At 35.3% G+C, this 17,500-nt stretch overlaps 1 protein-coding gene across 1 annotated transcript in view; it reads left to right on the top strand.

The window, feature by feature from the left end:
- LOC123516673 (integrin alpha-5-like) overlaps positions 1-17,500 on the top strand; it is a 64,372-nt gene that overhangs the window by 31,597 nt on the left and 15,275 nt on the right. Inside the window, exons 14-18 of the mRNA XM_045276275.1 lie at positions 1,879-1,930; positions 2,304-2,501; positions 2,769-2,898; positions 16,168-16,220; positions 17,274-17,418. Coding sequence (XP_045132210.1) covers positions 1,879-1,930; positions 2,304-2,501; positions 2,769-2,898; positions 16,168-16,220; positions 17,274-17,418 — 578 coding nt within the window. The remainder of the gene's footprint in view (positions 1-1,878; positions 1,931-2,303; positions 2,502-2,768; positions 2,899-16,167; positions 16,221-17,273; positions 17,419-17,500) is intronic.

Here is a 17,500-nt window from a genome sequence, read left to right on the forward strand (position 1 = left end):
TCTTCCTTGCAAGCTAAAACAACCACCTGAACTCGTGATTCCACAATGGATAAAATGGAAAGCCTTGTGGAAATGTGGTACATAAGTTTTGTATGTGATACAATGATGCGCCCTTTGTTTACATTCCACAGGTTGCCGGTTAGTGTCTTTCCCATTTCACTCTCCCTCCCTTCATAAATTTAAGATCATCAACATTATAAAGTTACATACACATACATACACTTAACCCTCGGCTATCGTGCCCAATTGGGGCCGAAATAGCCGCGCCATAGCTGAAAACGCGATAGCCAAATTGATCTTGGCGGGAAGGCGGTTTTTGCCAATGAGCGCTCAGATATTCCATGACGTCATGGTGGGGCGCGCTATAGCAGGCATCTGAGGTCGTGATAATAAAATTTTAGCAGCTTTTCATGGGTGCGCGATAGCAATAAAACGCGATAGCAGAAGTCGCGATAGCCGAGGGTTGACTGTACATTAGTGTACATTATAATGACTTAAATTAAACTGCCTAAATGTTTAACTTCATAATTTTTACTTTCATTAAACCTTTCACTGTACTATGATGCACTCTCGCTTTGTTTACTCTCAATGGAAGTTCAAGCCGGGTTAAACTTGTTATAATCGGTTCGCTTAACGAAGTTTCGCTTAACGAAGGGTTTTTTAGGAACGTAACCCATTCGTTAAGTGGGGGTATATATATATATATATATATATATATATATATATATATATATATATATATATATATATATATATATATATATATATATATATATATATATATATATATATATATATATATATATATATATATATATATATATATACAGTGGTACCTTGAGATATGAGTTTGATTAATTCCGAGACAGAGCTCGTATCTAAAAAAGCTTGTATGTCAAAAAAATTTCCCATTGAAATGCATTGAAATGCCATTAATCCGTTCCAGCCTCTCCAAAAAGAGCTTACATGGCTTACACGTATGCTTTCTGGCACTCGTTCTCACATACCCTATCTGGCTGGCAGCTGCGTTCCTCACATTCTCAACAAATCTATCATTCAATTCATCCACATCATTCAAGCTTTCATCTTCCCAGCATCTCTCACTCAGGTCTACCTGGAAATTCTCCCATCCTGCATCTCTTAGCCTCCACCTTCTCCTTTTAGCTTTTGTATTCCTATTCTGTCTCCCATTCAATTTACACTCCAACACCAGCATGTTATGGTCCGAGACAATGTCAATTGTTCCATCCTCGTCAATCCACATGCAGTTCACCATCCCACGCATTCTCCTATTCACTAGCATATAATCAATCACAGACTCCTGGTTCCTCGCACACCAAGTCACTCGTCCTTCAGCCAGGGTCTCGTTCAGGTTCTCCAACTCCATCTCATTTACAAAACCGTCAAGCATTTCTCCATTCCTGTTCATTTGCTCGCCTAGTATACCTACATGTGCATTCATATCTCCCATAACAATCACTCTCTCTCCAGCACATTCTCCCACGATCTTCCTTAGAATACCATACTTCCTGCTGTTCTCTGTCACTACTCTCTCACCCTCTACTGTCATGTATACTACAATCACCACCAAACTTTCACACTTCCTATGCTCACCTGTGCACTCTACCTTCACTGCTAGAATATCCTCACTCATGGCACAGCTTCCTACATCTAGTTTTTCTACTCTAAAATTCCTTTCCTTCCTATACATGATAGCTACCCCTCCTCCTACTCTGTCCTGCATCTTCCGTCCCTTTCCAGTCATCACATACTCACTACCATCCACTTTTACATCATCCCTCAGGTGTGTCTCGGTCATTCCGACTAAGTCAAAATGCCAATCTTCCAGCTCCTTAGACACGTCCTCAAATTTCCCAGTGCCCCATCCTCTCACATTCACATACCCAATCTTCATGCATCCTGACACCCCGTGGGTACCTCCTCTTCCTTTCACATTCGCACACTCTTTTGCCGCAGGTTCCCTTTCTCTCGGTAGCCTGCTCTCTTTCATGCTTCTGTCCTCCTTTTCTCTCATAAAAACATCCACCCTCCTCTTCGGATTCTATCCTATTCCTTCGTACCTTCCTCCCATCGCTGAGCCCACTCCACCAGGTTCCAGGCCACCCACACCTTTCCTATATTGGACATATGCACTCCGTCCTGTGTCCACACCTGTCTCCAGTCCATTCTCTCCCACAACTGCACCCCATCACATTTTCAGTCTTCCAGCCTTTCTACCAACTTTCCATTTACCCATCTTCTCTCCCGACCAAAAGCCTGACGCTCCTTGTCCCACCTCTTAGGGATACACATCATCAAGGGCCTCCTGTGTACCTTGCACTTCACCACTCTAACTATTTCCTCCATCACCCTAACTGTCTCTCATCCTCCTATATCTTCCAGCCTGTTTGCTCCTCCCTCTATCACCACCAGGTCTTTGGGCTCCATCTGGTGGAGGGAATTCATCACCGCCTCACGGATGCCCTGGATATTTGCCCCTGGTCTCCTCTTGTCCATCACCTTGTAGCCACCTTTGGACAGGGAGTATATCTCTTTTCCTATTCCTCTCATCAGGCTGTCTCCAAACAGCCACATCCTTCTAACTTTACTCCCTGTCTTGAGCCACAGTCACTTGCCATCCTGGATATACCTCCAAGATTGCTGACCTACGCCCATCCACACTGACTCAACATTAGCCTGGTTCTCCTTACCTCTCTGTCCATTGACCTGTGTCTGGCTGGGGGTATCCTGTACTTTCTTGCTCCTAGCTCCTCCCCTGGCCTCCTCCTGTAACTTCACCTCCTTACTTGCCTCCCCCAAGCTACTGTCCTCTTCCACCCTCAATTCTTCACCGCCACTTCCCTTGGCTACCACAGAGTCTGTCACAGCCTTGTTGCTGTGAGAGTAGTCAGACTCCTGTGGGGTCAGCGCACATGTGGCGCCCCCTACCACCTCTACTTCTCCCTCACTACTAGGGCCAGGGGCCTCCCCTGTCCTACCCTTGTCTCCCTTGTCCTTTGCTTTACATTTCTCCTCCCACCATGCCCTGGTAGTATCTAGGCACTCAGGGCATAGGCCTATAAGGAAGTCGTTGCTCAGCAGTCTCTGACTAGCTTCCTTCAGGCCCACACATAGCGTGTGGTACCAATCACTGCAAAACTCACACGCTATAGAATTACCCCCTATTATTCACCTCACCTTTTAATTATTGCACAGAAATCTAATAAAACATAACAAAAGATAATATAAATACGTAGATAAACTACTCTTATTAAGTACGTATATATATCTCGGAGGATGCATTCCACGGTACGTTACTACTGCATTCCAACCCTCACTTGGGACTGTTGATCAGCTGGAGTGTACAAATATAGCCACCCACAGGAGACTGGGTGCTCTAATAATCACAGAAGAGGTCATTGACAATCCTGTCATTGATTGAATGAAGTTTTAAGTAGGAGAGAGAGAGAGAGAGAGAGAGAGAGAGCCCGTAGAGGTTTGTTTACATTGTTCTTCCCCCCTCCCCCCTGTCCATGATAAGCATAGGTGGAAGAGGTAGGGGAAATTTGTTTTGTCTTTTCAGTTATGTACATGCATACTTTATCAATGCATGAACACATATGAAATAACAGCAAAAGTTGATTTAGTGTTCTTACATTGGAGACACACGTTTTTGAGTAATAGTTGTAAATGATGGAGGAGGAGGAGGAGGAGGAGGGAGGGAGGGAGGGAGGGAGAAAAGGATGCAGGCGCCATTCACACGTAAACATTAAACATGAATTAAAACTGCACTTTCTTTTAGACTAAAAAAAATAAAAAGGTCAGTAAATGGTGTGAAAATGATAAAAGAACAATTAGCTAGGCGGATATATGACTAAATTGTTCATTTTGGGTTAAAAGCATGACATTTGGCAGAAAGTTAGGCTAGGCCTATATGATGATTTTCAGATATGGGGCCATCATGAACTCTGCCCAGGAGGCGAATGGCAGCCATTTTCCAATATGGCCGCCAGTAAAATGTACATAACCTAATTCAGGGTAATTTTGTCAGCATAACGTGTTTAAAAGTGGATTAAATGCTTTCAGATTAATAAGATATTTATTGGAATTTAATACAAAAAAAGTATAGTGTATTAGAATTTGGGATGAGCAAAAGAAGGCCGAAGGGAGTTTACTGAATGGGGAATTTAGAAATTAAGTAGAAGTCCGAAGAAAAAGACCTAGGAGTAACCATTGTGGATAACATTACAAATTACATTACAAGAATTACAGGAAATGCCTATTCACTTACATAGACGAAGATATGATAAAAAAAACTTAACAACTCTAATATGCCCAAAATTAGAATATGCAGCTACAGTATGGTCACAACAAAAAGAAACCCATAAGGAAACTAGAGAGAATACAGAGGGCAGCAACAAAGCTTCTCCCAAGTTTAAGCGAATAGTCATATGAAGAAAGGCTACGAATACTAGGTCTTACAACCTTAGAACAGAGAAGGGAAAGAGGAAATCTAATAACGGTGTACAGAGTGATGAATGGAGTGGAAAAATTAGATAGAGAAGACTTACTAATCTGGGGACAACAGTGACACAAAAGGCCATGGAAAGAAATTAAGAAAGGACAATTGTAGGAAAGATATCAAGAAGTTCAGCTTTCCACAAATATGTGTAGAGGTGTGGAATGGTTTAGATAAGAGAGTTGTTGAAGCAAGAACAATCAATAAGTTCAAAGCTGTGTTGGATTTTCATAGATATGGAGACGGGACAGCACAACCATATCTCTTTTCCTTTTACATTACAACTAGGTAAATACACACACACACACACATAATGGAACTAGGATGTGCAATATGGTGAGGACAAAGTGGAAATAATGGGAATAACAATCAAAACAGAGGAATTGAAAAAGACAAAAATTATAGTTACATATGTGCCACCTAAGACCAATACATGTGGAACTGAAGGACATTAAGATATGCAAAGAGATGTGATTAAGTGCCTTGATAACATGATAAGAAGAAATGGAAAAATACTTTTAGTTGGAGACTTTAACTGTAAAAAAGTAAACTGGAGAGAGGTGGAAGTAATGGATGAAGCTAGACAGTGGAGTGAGGAGGTGTTACAGTTGACTATGGTTGATACAATGGGTCAATGGGTAGAGGAGTCAACAAGGTACAGGGGAAGAAGAACCATCGTTGCTTGACCTAGTATTCACAAAGAAACCAGAGTCCCCTCCAATCATACAATACCTTAGTCCAATGGGAAGAAGTGATCATGTGACATTAGAGATGCAAATACAGGAGGAGGATGGGATAAGTTACAGAGATGACTACAAAAGAGATTAAATTATGCAAGAGCAGATTTTGAAAAATTAAGGATCTTTTTTGCTGATATTGAGTGGAGAAACATTATGTACATGAAAGACAATACAAGGAAAATATGAAATATACTTACAGAAATATAATGGAGTAAAAATATGTACCTTTTATAGAGTTAAGAAAAAATACATGCTTGGTACAATGCTAGATGCATACAAGCAAAAAGGCAAAAGATAAAGCTTGGAAGAAACTCATAAAACAGAGAAATGACAATAACAGATGGCAGTATAGGGATATGAGAAATGAATATATTAGAGTAAGGAGAGAGGAAGAAAGAAACTTTGAGAAAGATGTAGTGAATAAAAGCAAAGATGAACCCAAACTTTTCTACAAGTTTATAAATGGCAAAATGAAGAACAAGGAAACAATTGAAAAATAATTAAAGAAGGAAGACTTACAAACAGGGAAGAAAATGTGTGAAATAATGAATGAGAGCTTCAAAATGGTGTTCATTGCAGAAGATTTCACAGAACCTAATAGGATATTGCATTGCCAAGAATTACAGGAAATCACAGTGCACAAAGAGGATATTGGAAGTTTATTGGATAAGTTCGATGTCTGAAAAGCAATGGGGCCAGATGGTGTATCAGGCTGGGTGTTAAAAGAATGTAAAGAGCAACTACTGGATCCAATTTGGGAAATAATTACAAGTTCAATAAATGAAGGGAAAGTTCCACTAGAATGGAAGAGAGCCAACGTAATACCAATATTTAAAGGAGGAAAGGCAACTGAACCACTAAACTACAGACCAGTGTCACTTACAAGTGTTTTGGGATGTTGTGTGAAATAATTATCAAAGAAAATGGGTTAAATTTCTAGAAGAGGAGCAAGTCATATCGAACAGACAATTTGGGTTCAGGACAGGGAGGTCATGTGTATCAAACTTATTAAGCTTCTACTTGAGAGTTATTAGAGGACTGGAAAACAGAGACAATTGGGTGGACACAGTATATCTGGATATAAAAAAGGCTTTTGATAATGTTCCTCATGGAAGACTTCTTTGGAAACTAGAGAACATAGGAGGACTGCGAGGAACTTTGCTAGAATGAACAAGAGATTATTTGAAGGATAGGGAGATGAGAACTGTGATCAGAGATACATGCTCATCTTGGGGTAAAGTAACAAGCAGAGTGCCACAAAGGTCAGTGTTAGCTCCCATTATGTTTCAGATTTATGTAAAATGACACTCACATTGGGGTAAACAGTTATATTAATTCATTTATGGATGATGCAAAGCTGCTAAGAGTTATCAAAACTAGGGAGGGCTGTCTGCTGTTACAGGAAGATATAAACAAAATATTTGAGTGGAGTAAGAAGTGGAAATTGGAGTTTAATGCCAAGAAATGTCACATAATGGAGCTAGAAAAGAGCAAAAGAAGACCAGTATGGAACTATTTGATAGGAGAGTAACAAATAATGAAGACTAAAGAGGAAAAAGATCTGGGAGTGATATACAGGAAAATCTGAGCCCAAAAACACATAAGCAAGATATTTGGATTATCATATAAAATTTTGACTAATATAAGAGTGGCATTTCACACACACGCGGTGTGTGTCAATCAGATAAAAGAGAGATATGACAGGAATGGACAAGGAGACAGGTCACAGAAGAGTGTCTAAGCTTGAGCCCTGTAATACAAATAGGTAAATACACATACACACACACACACAAACACACATGTAAACATAGAAGTTGGAAAGCAGGACTGGTTTAACGATAGATGTGAAAAGGCTAGAACAAGAAAAGAGGATGCATGGAAGAGGTGGAGAAGGAAAAGACGGATTAAGCAGTGGGAAAGTTACAAAAGAGCAAGAAATGAATATGTGTTGATTAGAAGAGAAGAAAGAAAGAAACAAGAAAAGGATATAATTGATAAATGTAAAGACCAACCAAGGCTTTTTACAGACATGTGAACAACAACATCAAAAATAGAAAGTATTGAAAGTTTAGAAGTAAATGGAGTATGCAGTGAAGATCCCAGGAAATGGCAGAGGCTATGAATGGATGCTTTCGGAAGGTATTCACAAAGGAGACTGCTTTTGACAAACCACTGGTAATGGAACAGAAAGGGATTATGAAGGAGTTTCAAGTAACTGTGGAGGAGATCAAGAATATGATGGGGAGTTTAGAAGTGAGAAAAGCTGTGGGACCTGATGGGGTATCAGGATGGATTTTAAGAGAATGCAGGGAGCAACTGGCAGAAAAGTTTGTGAAGTAATTGATGCCTCATTAAGGGAAGGTGTAGTGCCCCAAGACTGGAAAAGAGCTAACATTGTCCCAATCTATAAATCAGGTAACAAGAGAGACCCATTGAACTATAGACCAGTGTCACTTACAAGTGTGGTAGCTAAGATGTGTGAGAGGGTGGTGAAGAATAGATGGACAGACTTCTTGGAGAAAATGACATACTTTGTGAGTGTCAATTTGGTTTTAGAAAAGGGCGTTCATGCACGACAAACCTGATATGTTACTATTCGAGGGTGATAGATGTAATACAGGAAAGAGATGGTTGGGCTGATGGAATATATCTGGATTTAAAAAAGGCCTTTGATAAGGTACCACACCGGAGACTGATCTGGAAACTTGAAATGGTAGGAGGAGTGCATGGCAGTTTACTAAAATGGATGGAAGACTTTTGGTAGGAAGAGAAATGAGAACAATAATTAAGGACAGACCATCAGAATGGGGCTTGGTGGAGAGTGGAGTTCCACAGGATCAGTGTTGGCACCAGTAATGTTCGGGTCTACATAAATGACATGGTGGATGGGGTGTCCAGTTATGTGAGCCTATTTGCAGACGATGCAAAATTGTTAAGAAAAGTGAGATGTGACAAAGATTGCGAACTACTCCAGGAAGACTTGGACAGAATATGGAAATGGAGCTGTACATGGCAAATGGAGTTCAACACGACAAAATGCAAGAAAATAGAGTTTGGCAAGAGTGAAAGAAGAATCAGGAGTATGTACAAGATAGGAAATGAAGACATAAAACCAGTCATGAAGAAAAGACCTTGGGGTGACAATTACCAATGACCTATCGCCAGAGAGACATATAAACAAAATAATTGGAGAAGTATTGAACTTATTGAGGAACATAAGAGTGGCGTCAGATATTTAGATGAAGAAATGATGAAGAAAATAATTACTGCAATGATAAGACCGAGGCTTGAATATGCAACAATACAGTGGGCTCCGAACTTAAAGAAACACATAAGGAAACTAGAGAAAGTACAGAGGGCTGCAACAAAATGGTGCCTGACTTAAGAGATTTGACTTATGAAGACAGACTGAAAAGAATGCAACTTCCGACCCTGGAAAACAGAAGAGAAAGGGGAGACCTGATAGCAATATACAGAGTGATGATTGGCATGGAAAAATGGATAGGGAAGATCTGTGTATGTGGAATGAAAGAATGTCGAGAGGGCATGGGAAAAACTAAAATGGCCACTTATAGGAGAGATGTGAAAAATATAGCTTCCTCATAGAAGGGTGGAAGCATGGAATAGTTTAGACGTGGAAGTGGTCAACGCAAGGAATATTCATGATTTTAAGAAAAGCTGGACATTAATAGATATGGAGACGGGACAACACGAGCATAGCTCTTTTCCGTATGTTACAATTAGGTAAATACAATTAGGTAAATACACACACACACACACACACACACACACACACACATGACGTGAGAAAATACAGTTTCCGCATCGTAGCATTGATAAGTGGAATAAACTGAGCAGTGATGTCGTTGACGGTGTGTGTCAATCAGATGAAAGAGATATGACAGGAATGGACAAGGAGACAGGACACAGAGAGCTTAGCTTGGGCCCTGTAATACACAAATAGGTAAATACAAATAACACACACACACACAACAAGGTATTAGATGGACAAAGAAACATGAAATTGATAAGACTATAATGTACAGATTCATATGAGCAGGGATTACAAAAAAAGGAAAAACATAAAGAAGGAGAGAATAAAAATGGCTACAAGAAAGGTTCTAGAATGAAAGGATGACATATGAGGAGACTAAAGGATGGATCTACCAATGGAACAAAGAAGGAGAGAGGGATCTGATACAAGTACCAAGTTGATCAACAGAATAGAAAGTGGCATGAGAAAAGTAGAGAAGAAGACTCAAAACAAGATCGATAGTAAAAAGCTGAGGAAAAAAGATGTCTAAAAATATGAAAAATAAAGTTTCAAAGATGGTTAACAACAGTCTGACTGAAGAAGTGGTGACAGAACTATGTAAGAACTAAAGAAAAATTGGAGTGTAGATATGGAGAGGAGAATAAAAGAGGGTGTAAACTACAATAGGTAAATACAATTAAGTAAATACACACACACACACACACACACACACACACACACACACACACACACACACACACACACACACATACACACACACACACAAACACACAATAGAAATGGAACAGACAGTAGAGAATGGAAAAGAGCTGAGGTGGTTTATATAAAGAGCGAAGGAAGGAAGAACCTTTAAATTACAGAGTATCACTAACTAGTGTAATATGCAAGATGTGTGAAAGAATAATAAAGAAACAATGGATCAAGTTCCTTGAAGACAACAAATTAATATCAAACAGCCAATTGGTTTAGAAAAGACGGTCTGTGTAACTAATTTATTGAGTTTCTATTCTAGAATAGTGTGAGTAGAGTAAGAGAAAGGATGGTGTTGACTGTATTTATTTGATTTAAAGAGGCATTTGACAAAGTGCCACATAAGATTATTATGGAAGTTAGAGGAGAAGGGTGGCAAAAGGAAGCACATTGAGATGGATAGAAAATATTTGAGGGGAGAGAAATAAGGATGGTAAAGATATGAAGTCCAAAGCAGTAGAAAGGAGTGACAGGGTCAGTATTGACCAATATTTTCCTCATTTATATTAACGACATGCCAGAAGGAGTGAACAGTTACACAAATGTTTGCAGATCGAAACTGTGCAGAGTAATAAAGCAAAAAGAGATTGTGAATGCAAGAAGACCTAAATAAGATATGGAATGGAGCAAAATGAAATGAATTCAATGTGAACAAAAGCCATGTTCAATAAAGAGTGAAAGACATGTGGAATCAGATTATACATCCATCTGATAGGGAGCAGTTCCTGGCTCAGTGAATACATCCTTTCTTTGGGGAAACTCCTGTTCTTTGTCTACATACACATTTATAATTTCTTTAAGAAAATGGACAGTGTTTGTAAATCAAATTTCATAAATATTCATTCTTCTTCGATCCTTGGTGATAAATTTAGTGGAAATATATATCTGACAAGAATTTGGAAACTATTACACAAAAGTTGTTTTCTAAACACAACAAATAGATTTGTGTGTGTGTGTGTTGTGGAAGATAGATATAAAAATGGAATGGTGAAGAAACATGGATTGGTAGGGAAAATAATGAGTTTTTACATTATAAGAGTATTCAGTGTTGTGCTTGTCTGTAAGAAGAATAAGAAGATAGAATAACATGAGAAGAAATGAACATCTTTTACAAAGAAGACCTATAAAGATGCGATAAACATAAGGAAAATGAGATAGAGATGTTTTAAAACTAGAGAAAATGATAAAGTTTCTTTGTGAGAAAATATCAAGAAAGAAATTGAGTAAAATAGAAGACAAAATAAGAAGAGAGTGGGAAATTAAACAGGATATTTTAAAGATTTAAAGATACCATAAGACAGGTATATTTCAATTAAGTATAACAAGAAGAAACTTTTGGACACCATGCACCATAAAACAGAAGTGGGACAACATTGTCTGCTCAGTAAAGGCACTGATCAAACAGATTAAGTATTGAGAAAAGGGAAAATGATTGGTGAGTCTGATGAAGAGTAAGAAAATAAGATGACAAAATATCCAATTTTGTGAAATATGTGAGATAAGATTCTTGAAATCAGAGTGAAGAGTTCTGTAGTTAAATGTGTGAATAACAAAAAGAAAATATAAAAAAAAAACATAAAAAGGATATAAAAAAAAAGATATATTATACAACTATAGATATATATAAATATATATATATATTTATATATATATAAATATATATAATAAATACTATATAAATATAAAAAACAAAAACAATGAAAAAAAAAATAAAAATATTACAAATTATAATTTTTAAAAAAAAAAAAAACTATTTACAAAAAAGAGTTAGATAAACAATAATTTTTTTTTTTCATAAACAATAATTTAACAAACAATATTTAAAATAAAACTAACATATAAAACATTGTTGAAAAAAGAAAAAAAAGAATAAAATAAAAATGGAAAAAAAAAAAAAGTTAAAATATAAAAAAAAAAAAATGAGTAAAAAAAAAAAAAAAAAAAAAAAAAAAAAAAATAAAAAAAAACAAAAAAAAAAAAAAAAAAAAAAAAAAAAAAAAAAAAAGTGAGAAAAAAAAAATAAAAGTAAAAAAAATAAAAAAAAAAAAAAAAAAAAAAAAAAAAAAACTTAGTATTAAACATATTATTAAAATCAAGGAATAATTTCTTATTATTGTTTTGAGAATATGAAGATAGAAATATAAAAATTTTCTTATACATATACAAAAAAAAAAATAAATAATAAAAAAAAAAAAAAGAAAGAAAAAAAAAAAAAAAAAAACAAAAAAAAAAAAAAATAAAAAAAAAAAAAAAAAAAAAAAAAAAAAAAAAAAAAAAAATGTATTAAAAAAAAGTAAAAAAAAAATATGTAAAAAAATTAAAAACAAAATATTATTTTTTGTTGAAAAAATAAAAAAAAAAAAAAAAAAAATGTTAATATTATTAGTGAAAAATTGTATAAATTTAATGGTAAAAAAATAAAAAAAAAAAAAAAAAAAAAAAAAAAAAAAAAATGTGGAAAAAAAAAAAAAAAAAAAAAAAAAAAAAAAAAAAAAAAAAAAAAAAAAAGAGAAAAAAAAAAACACAAAAAAAAAAAAGTCATCCTTGTTCACACCTTATCAATATTTTCCTTATTATTTAACAATTAATATATTGTCTATCAATACATATTAATATTATTATGAAAAAAAAACAAAAAAAAAAAATGGTGTAATACTGAAGACACCAATAATTTATTTTATTAATATTATTTTATTCATATATTTTTTTATATATTTGACATTATTTATATGATATTTTTTTTTTTTTTTTTTATTTATATTCTATTTTTTTACTTTTTTTTTTAACATATTTTTCTCAATTTTTATTATTATCAAATTCCTAATGTTTTCAAAAATATTTCTGTATTATTTCCTCTATTATTCTATATATCTTTTCTAATATTATTTTAAAAAAAACATATTTTGCTTAAACTTCTTGTTATTTGCACTCTCTATTGGAACTATTCAATTAATATTATTCACACACTATTCACACACAAAAAACAAAATAATTCAAACAATTTTATTTTTTCCTATGTTGAAATCCTTTATTGTAATATATTATTTTAATATTATTATATTTATTATTATTATATATTTTATTATTATATATTTTTACATATATTTTTTTTTTTTTTTTTACATTTATAAAATTTTTATTTTTCATATTTTATTTTTTTTACTTTTACACTAAATTTTTTTTTGACTTATTGCAAAATTTGACATATTTTTATATATTATTACATATTTTTATATTATATATATATTATATATTTTTTTCTTTTCAACTTTATTTTATATATTTCTTTTTTTATCATATTAATGTTTTTTTTTTTTTACTAAATATTTTTTCTTATTCCTTTTTTAATAACCCACAATATTCTATTTTTTTTCACTACATATAAATATTATTTTATTAATATTTTTTATTTTATTAATTTTTTTATTTTTTGCTCACTTGTATTGTCTTACACTTTATTTTTTATTTCCTTTTTTCTATATATGGAAATACAAAAGAGAGACAGACATCTTCAAAACCAAAAAATCTAACCCTCAAAAACTGCATAAAAAAACATATTCAAAATAATTCAAAACAAATGTATTGTAAAAAAAATATCATGTTTAAACTGAACAAAAAAAAATCAAAACTTATTTGAAAAAAAAAAAAAAGAAAAAAATGTGTGTGTGTGTGTGTGTGTGTGTGTGTGTGTGTGTATTTACCTAATTGTATTTACCTAATTGTAACATACGGAAAAGAGCTATGCTCGTGTTGTCCCGCTCCATATCTATTAATGTCCAGCTTTTTCTTAAAATCATGAATATTCCTTGCTGACCACTTCCACGCCTAAACTATTCCATGCTTCCACCCTTCTATGAGGGAAGCTATATTTTTCACATCTCTCCTATAAGTGGCCATTTTAGTTTTTTCCCATGCCCTCTCGACATTCTTTCATTCCACATACACAGATCTTCCCTATCCATTTTTTCCATGCCAATCATCACTCTGTATATTGCTATCAGGTCTCCCTTTCTTCTGTTTTCCAGGGTCGGAAGTTGCATTCTTTTCAGTCTGTCTTCATAAGTCAAATCTCTTAAGTCAGGCACCATTTTGTTGCAGCCCTCTGTACTTTCTCTAGTTTCCTTATGTGTTTCTTAAGTTCGAGCCCACTGTATTGTTGCATATTCAAGCCTCGGTCTTATCATTGCAGTAATTATTTTCTTCATCATTTCTTCATCTAAATATACGAACGCCACTCTTATGTTCCTCAATAAGTTCAATACTTCTCCAATTATTTTGTTTATATGTCTCTCTGGCGATAGGTCATTGGTAATTGTCACCCCAAGGTCTTTTTCTTCATGACTGGTTTTTATGTCTTCATTTCCTATCTTGTACATACTCCTGATTCTTCTTTCACTCTTGCCAAACTCTATTTTCTTGCATTTTGTCGTGTTGAACTCCATTTGCCATGTACAGCTCCATTTCCATATTCTGTCCAAGTCTTCCTGGAGTAGTTCGCAATCTTTGTCACATCTCACTTTTCTTAACAATTTTGCATCGCCTGCAAATAGGCTCACATAACTGGACACCCCATCCACCATGTCATTTATGTAGACCGCGAACATTACTGGTGCCAACACTGATCCCTGTGGAACTCCACTCTCCACCAAGCCCCATTCTGATGGTCTGTCCTTAATTATTGTTCTCATTTCTCTTCCTACCAAAAAGTCTTCCATCCATTTTAGTAAACTGCCATGCACTCCTCCTACCATTTCAAGTTTCCAGATCAGTCTCCGTGTGGTACCTTATCAAAGGCCTTTTTAAATCCAGATATATTCCATCAGCCCAACCATCTCTTTCCTGTATTACATCTATCACCCTCGAATAGTAACATATCAGGTTTGTCGTGCATGAACGCCCTTTTCTAAAACCAAATTGACACTCACAAAGTATGTCATTTTTCTCCAAGAAGTCTGTCCATCTATTCTTCACCACCCTCTCACACATCTTAGCTACCACACTTGTAAGTGACACTGGTCTATAGTTCAATGGGTCTCTTGTTACCTGATTTATAGATTGGGACAATGTTAGCTCTTTTCCAGTCTTGGGGCACTACACCTTCCCTTAATGAGGCATCAATTACTTCACAAACTTTTTCTGCCAGTTGCTCCCTGCATTCTCTTAAAATCCATCCTGATACCCCATCAGGTCCCACAGCTTTTCTCACTTCTAAACTCCCCATCATATTCTTGATCTCCTCCACAGTTACTTGAAACTCCTTCATAATCCCTTTCTGTTCCATTACCAGTGGTTTGTCAAAAGCAGTCTCCTTTGTGAATACCTTCCGAAAGCATCCATTCATAGCCTCTGCCATTTCCTGGGATCTTCACTGCATACCCATTTACTTCTAAACTTTCAATACTTTCTATTTTTGATGTTGTTGTTCACATGTCTGTAAAAAGCCTTGGTTGGTCTTTACATTTATCAATTATATCCTTTTCTTGTTTCTTTCTTTCTTCTCTTCTAATCAACACATATTCATTTCTTGCTCTTTTGTAACTTTCCCACTGCTTAATCCGTCTTTTCCTTCTCCACCTCTTCCATGCATCCTCTTTTCTTGTTCTAGCCTTTTCACATCTATCGTTAAACCAGTCCTGCTTTCCAACTTCTATGTTGTCTTATTGGTACAAATTTTTTCTCACCTTCTTTGTATATTTTTATAAATTCCTTCCACTTTTCATTTGCTCCTTAGCACTCTTGAATTTCATCCAATTTGTCTCTTGAAAGAATTTCTTTAGGTTTCCAAAATCTGTCTTGGCATAATTCCATCTTCCCACTTTATATTCTTCATTTCTTCTAGATTTCTTCATCTATCACCTTGAACTCCAAAACTGCATGATCACTCTTGCTAAAGGGCACTCCACCCTCATCTCCTCAATGACCATTGGCTCTGTACTAAAGACCAAGTCCAGTCTTGACGATGCTCCTCTCCTCCAAACCTAGTATCTTCTTTGACCCACTGAGTTAACACATTTTCCATTGCCAGTGTCAATAGTGTATTTCCCATGTTGTCTCTGATCCTTCCATTGACCAGTCCTCCCAACACACCTCTTTACAATTAAAATCTCCCATCATTATAGTTCGTTCACAGCCACCCAACATTTCTTCCAGACATGTTCCTGTATCACTTATCATTTCTTCATATTCCTGTACTGACCATGCATTTGTCTTAGGTGGTACGTACACCACTATGTAGTGCCTCTTTTTCCTTCATTAGTTTCTGCTCTGATCTTTAGCACTTCTGCCTTTCCCATACCTTCTTTCACTTGATCCACCTTTATATCTTTTTAACCAGCAACATCACTCCTCCTCCCATCTTACCTACTCTATTTCTTTTCCAAACATTATATTTCCTATGAAACTGACCTGATTGTACATTGGCCACATACTATTGATGGTAAAAGTGGGCTCATTTTATCATGCATATAATTCACATATAATCACCATAAAATTTTGAAGAAAATTATCCATTTTGAAAAGCTGTCAGTAAATATCAGGAATTTGACTTTTGCGGTTAAGTAACTTAACATATTTCCTGGTTACCACTTTTGCCCAGGAAAGTAGTTCCTTGGGGCAAATATGCAGCTGCATTTTTTTTCTGTAACTTGAAAAGGTAGAAGCTTTGGAAGCTTTTTGAGCTTGATAGTCTTGAACAGCTCTCATGATTATGGATATCCTCAGCTATATCAAAATTACACTCTTTCAACCAGAACTTCAGCTTGGAATAGAAGGGAGAAATTGCTCGGAGTTTGTGCTAACATGTTAGATGGGAAATTAGACTTTATTTTAGGAGCCAGGAATTGGTGAACAACATTTGATTTGTTGGTGATTTATACATTGTGATGAGGAATAAGCCAGCCTGCTATTCAACTGTTTGAATGTTTGTAGCAGATGCTCTCTCTCTCTATGAGTCTTTTCAAAACCTCACTGTAAAACATTCCTCTGACATTGACCTGAACAAATACTTGGTGAACAATCTTCTGAGTGTCAAAGAAAATGATGAACATAAGTGAGACATTACAGTGAACTTGATGCACTTTTCTCCTCTCAATGAATAACATGTTTAGTGGAACAATTACTGTCTTGTTTCAAGGTCATAAACATGCCCATGATGGCTTGTTAAGGTGAAGTTTCAGTAGTTTGATATTAGTTCCATCACTCTTCATATAAATTTTGTAACTTTGTGTATCATGTTGAAAAGTAAAAAAAATAGTGAATTTTCTTATAAAACAGCCCTATATTACAAGCCTCATGGATACTTTTCTCACATCTTGATTGTCATTATGATGAGTCTCAAAGGATAATGCTTGCTCCAGCTAGTAACAGGAGGCCAAGCTGTATTTTATGTAATGCTTCCACAATCCAGATTCTTGAATTTTTGGTAGCCCTTTTTATAAAATGTTTCCTTAACTTTACATTTTCAAGTTTTCTATTTATTTTGTTTCAACAGGAAAATACTTCCTTTACTTGATGGAGAATTTTTCAATTGGTGAAATGGACCATAAATGCTTCTACCCAAGTGGATTAGTGGACCCTTTCAATCTGAAAGTTGATGCACAGAAACAAGGAAGCCAAACTCATGCAGAGAAAGCTAAGTAAGTATGATGGATTTCCTGGATCTTGCCCATAGAGATGTAGCTAATATCCACATACACAGAATATCCACATAATTCTTAG

Source organism: Portunus trituberculatus, chromosome 41, assembly GCF_017591435.1.
Source record: "Portunus trituberculatus isolate SZX2019 chromosome 41, ASM1759143v1, whole genome shotgun sequence".
Classification (NCBI taxonomy): domain Eukaryota; kingdom Metazoa; phylum Arthropoda; class Malacostraca; order Decapoda; family Portunidae; genus Portunus; species Portunus trituberculatus.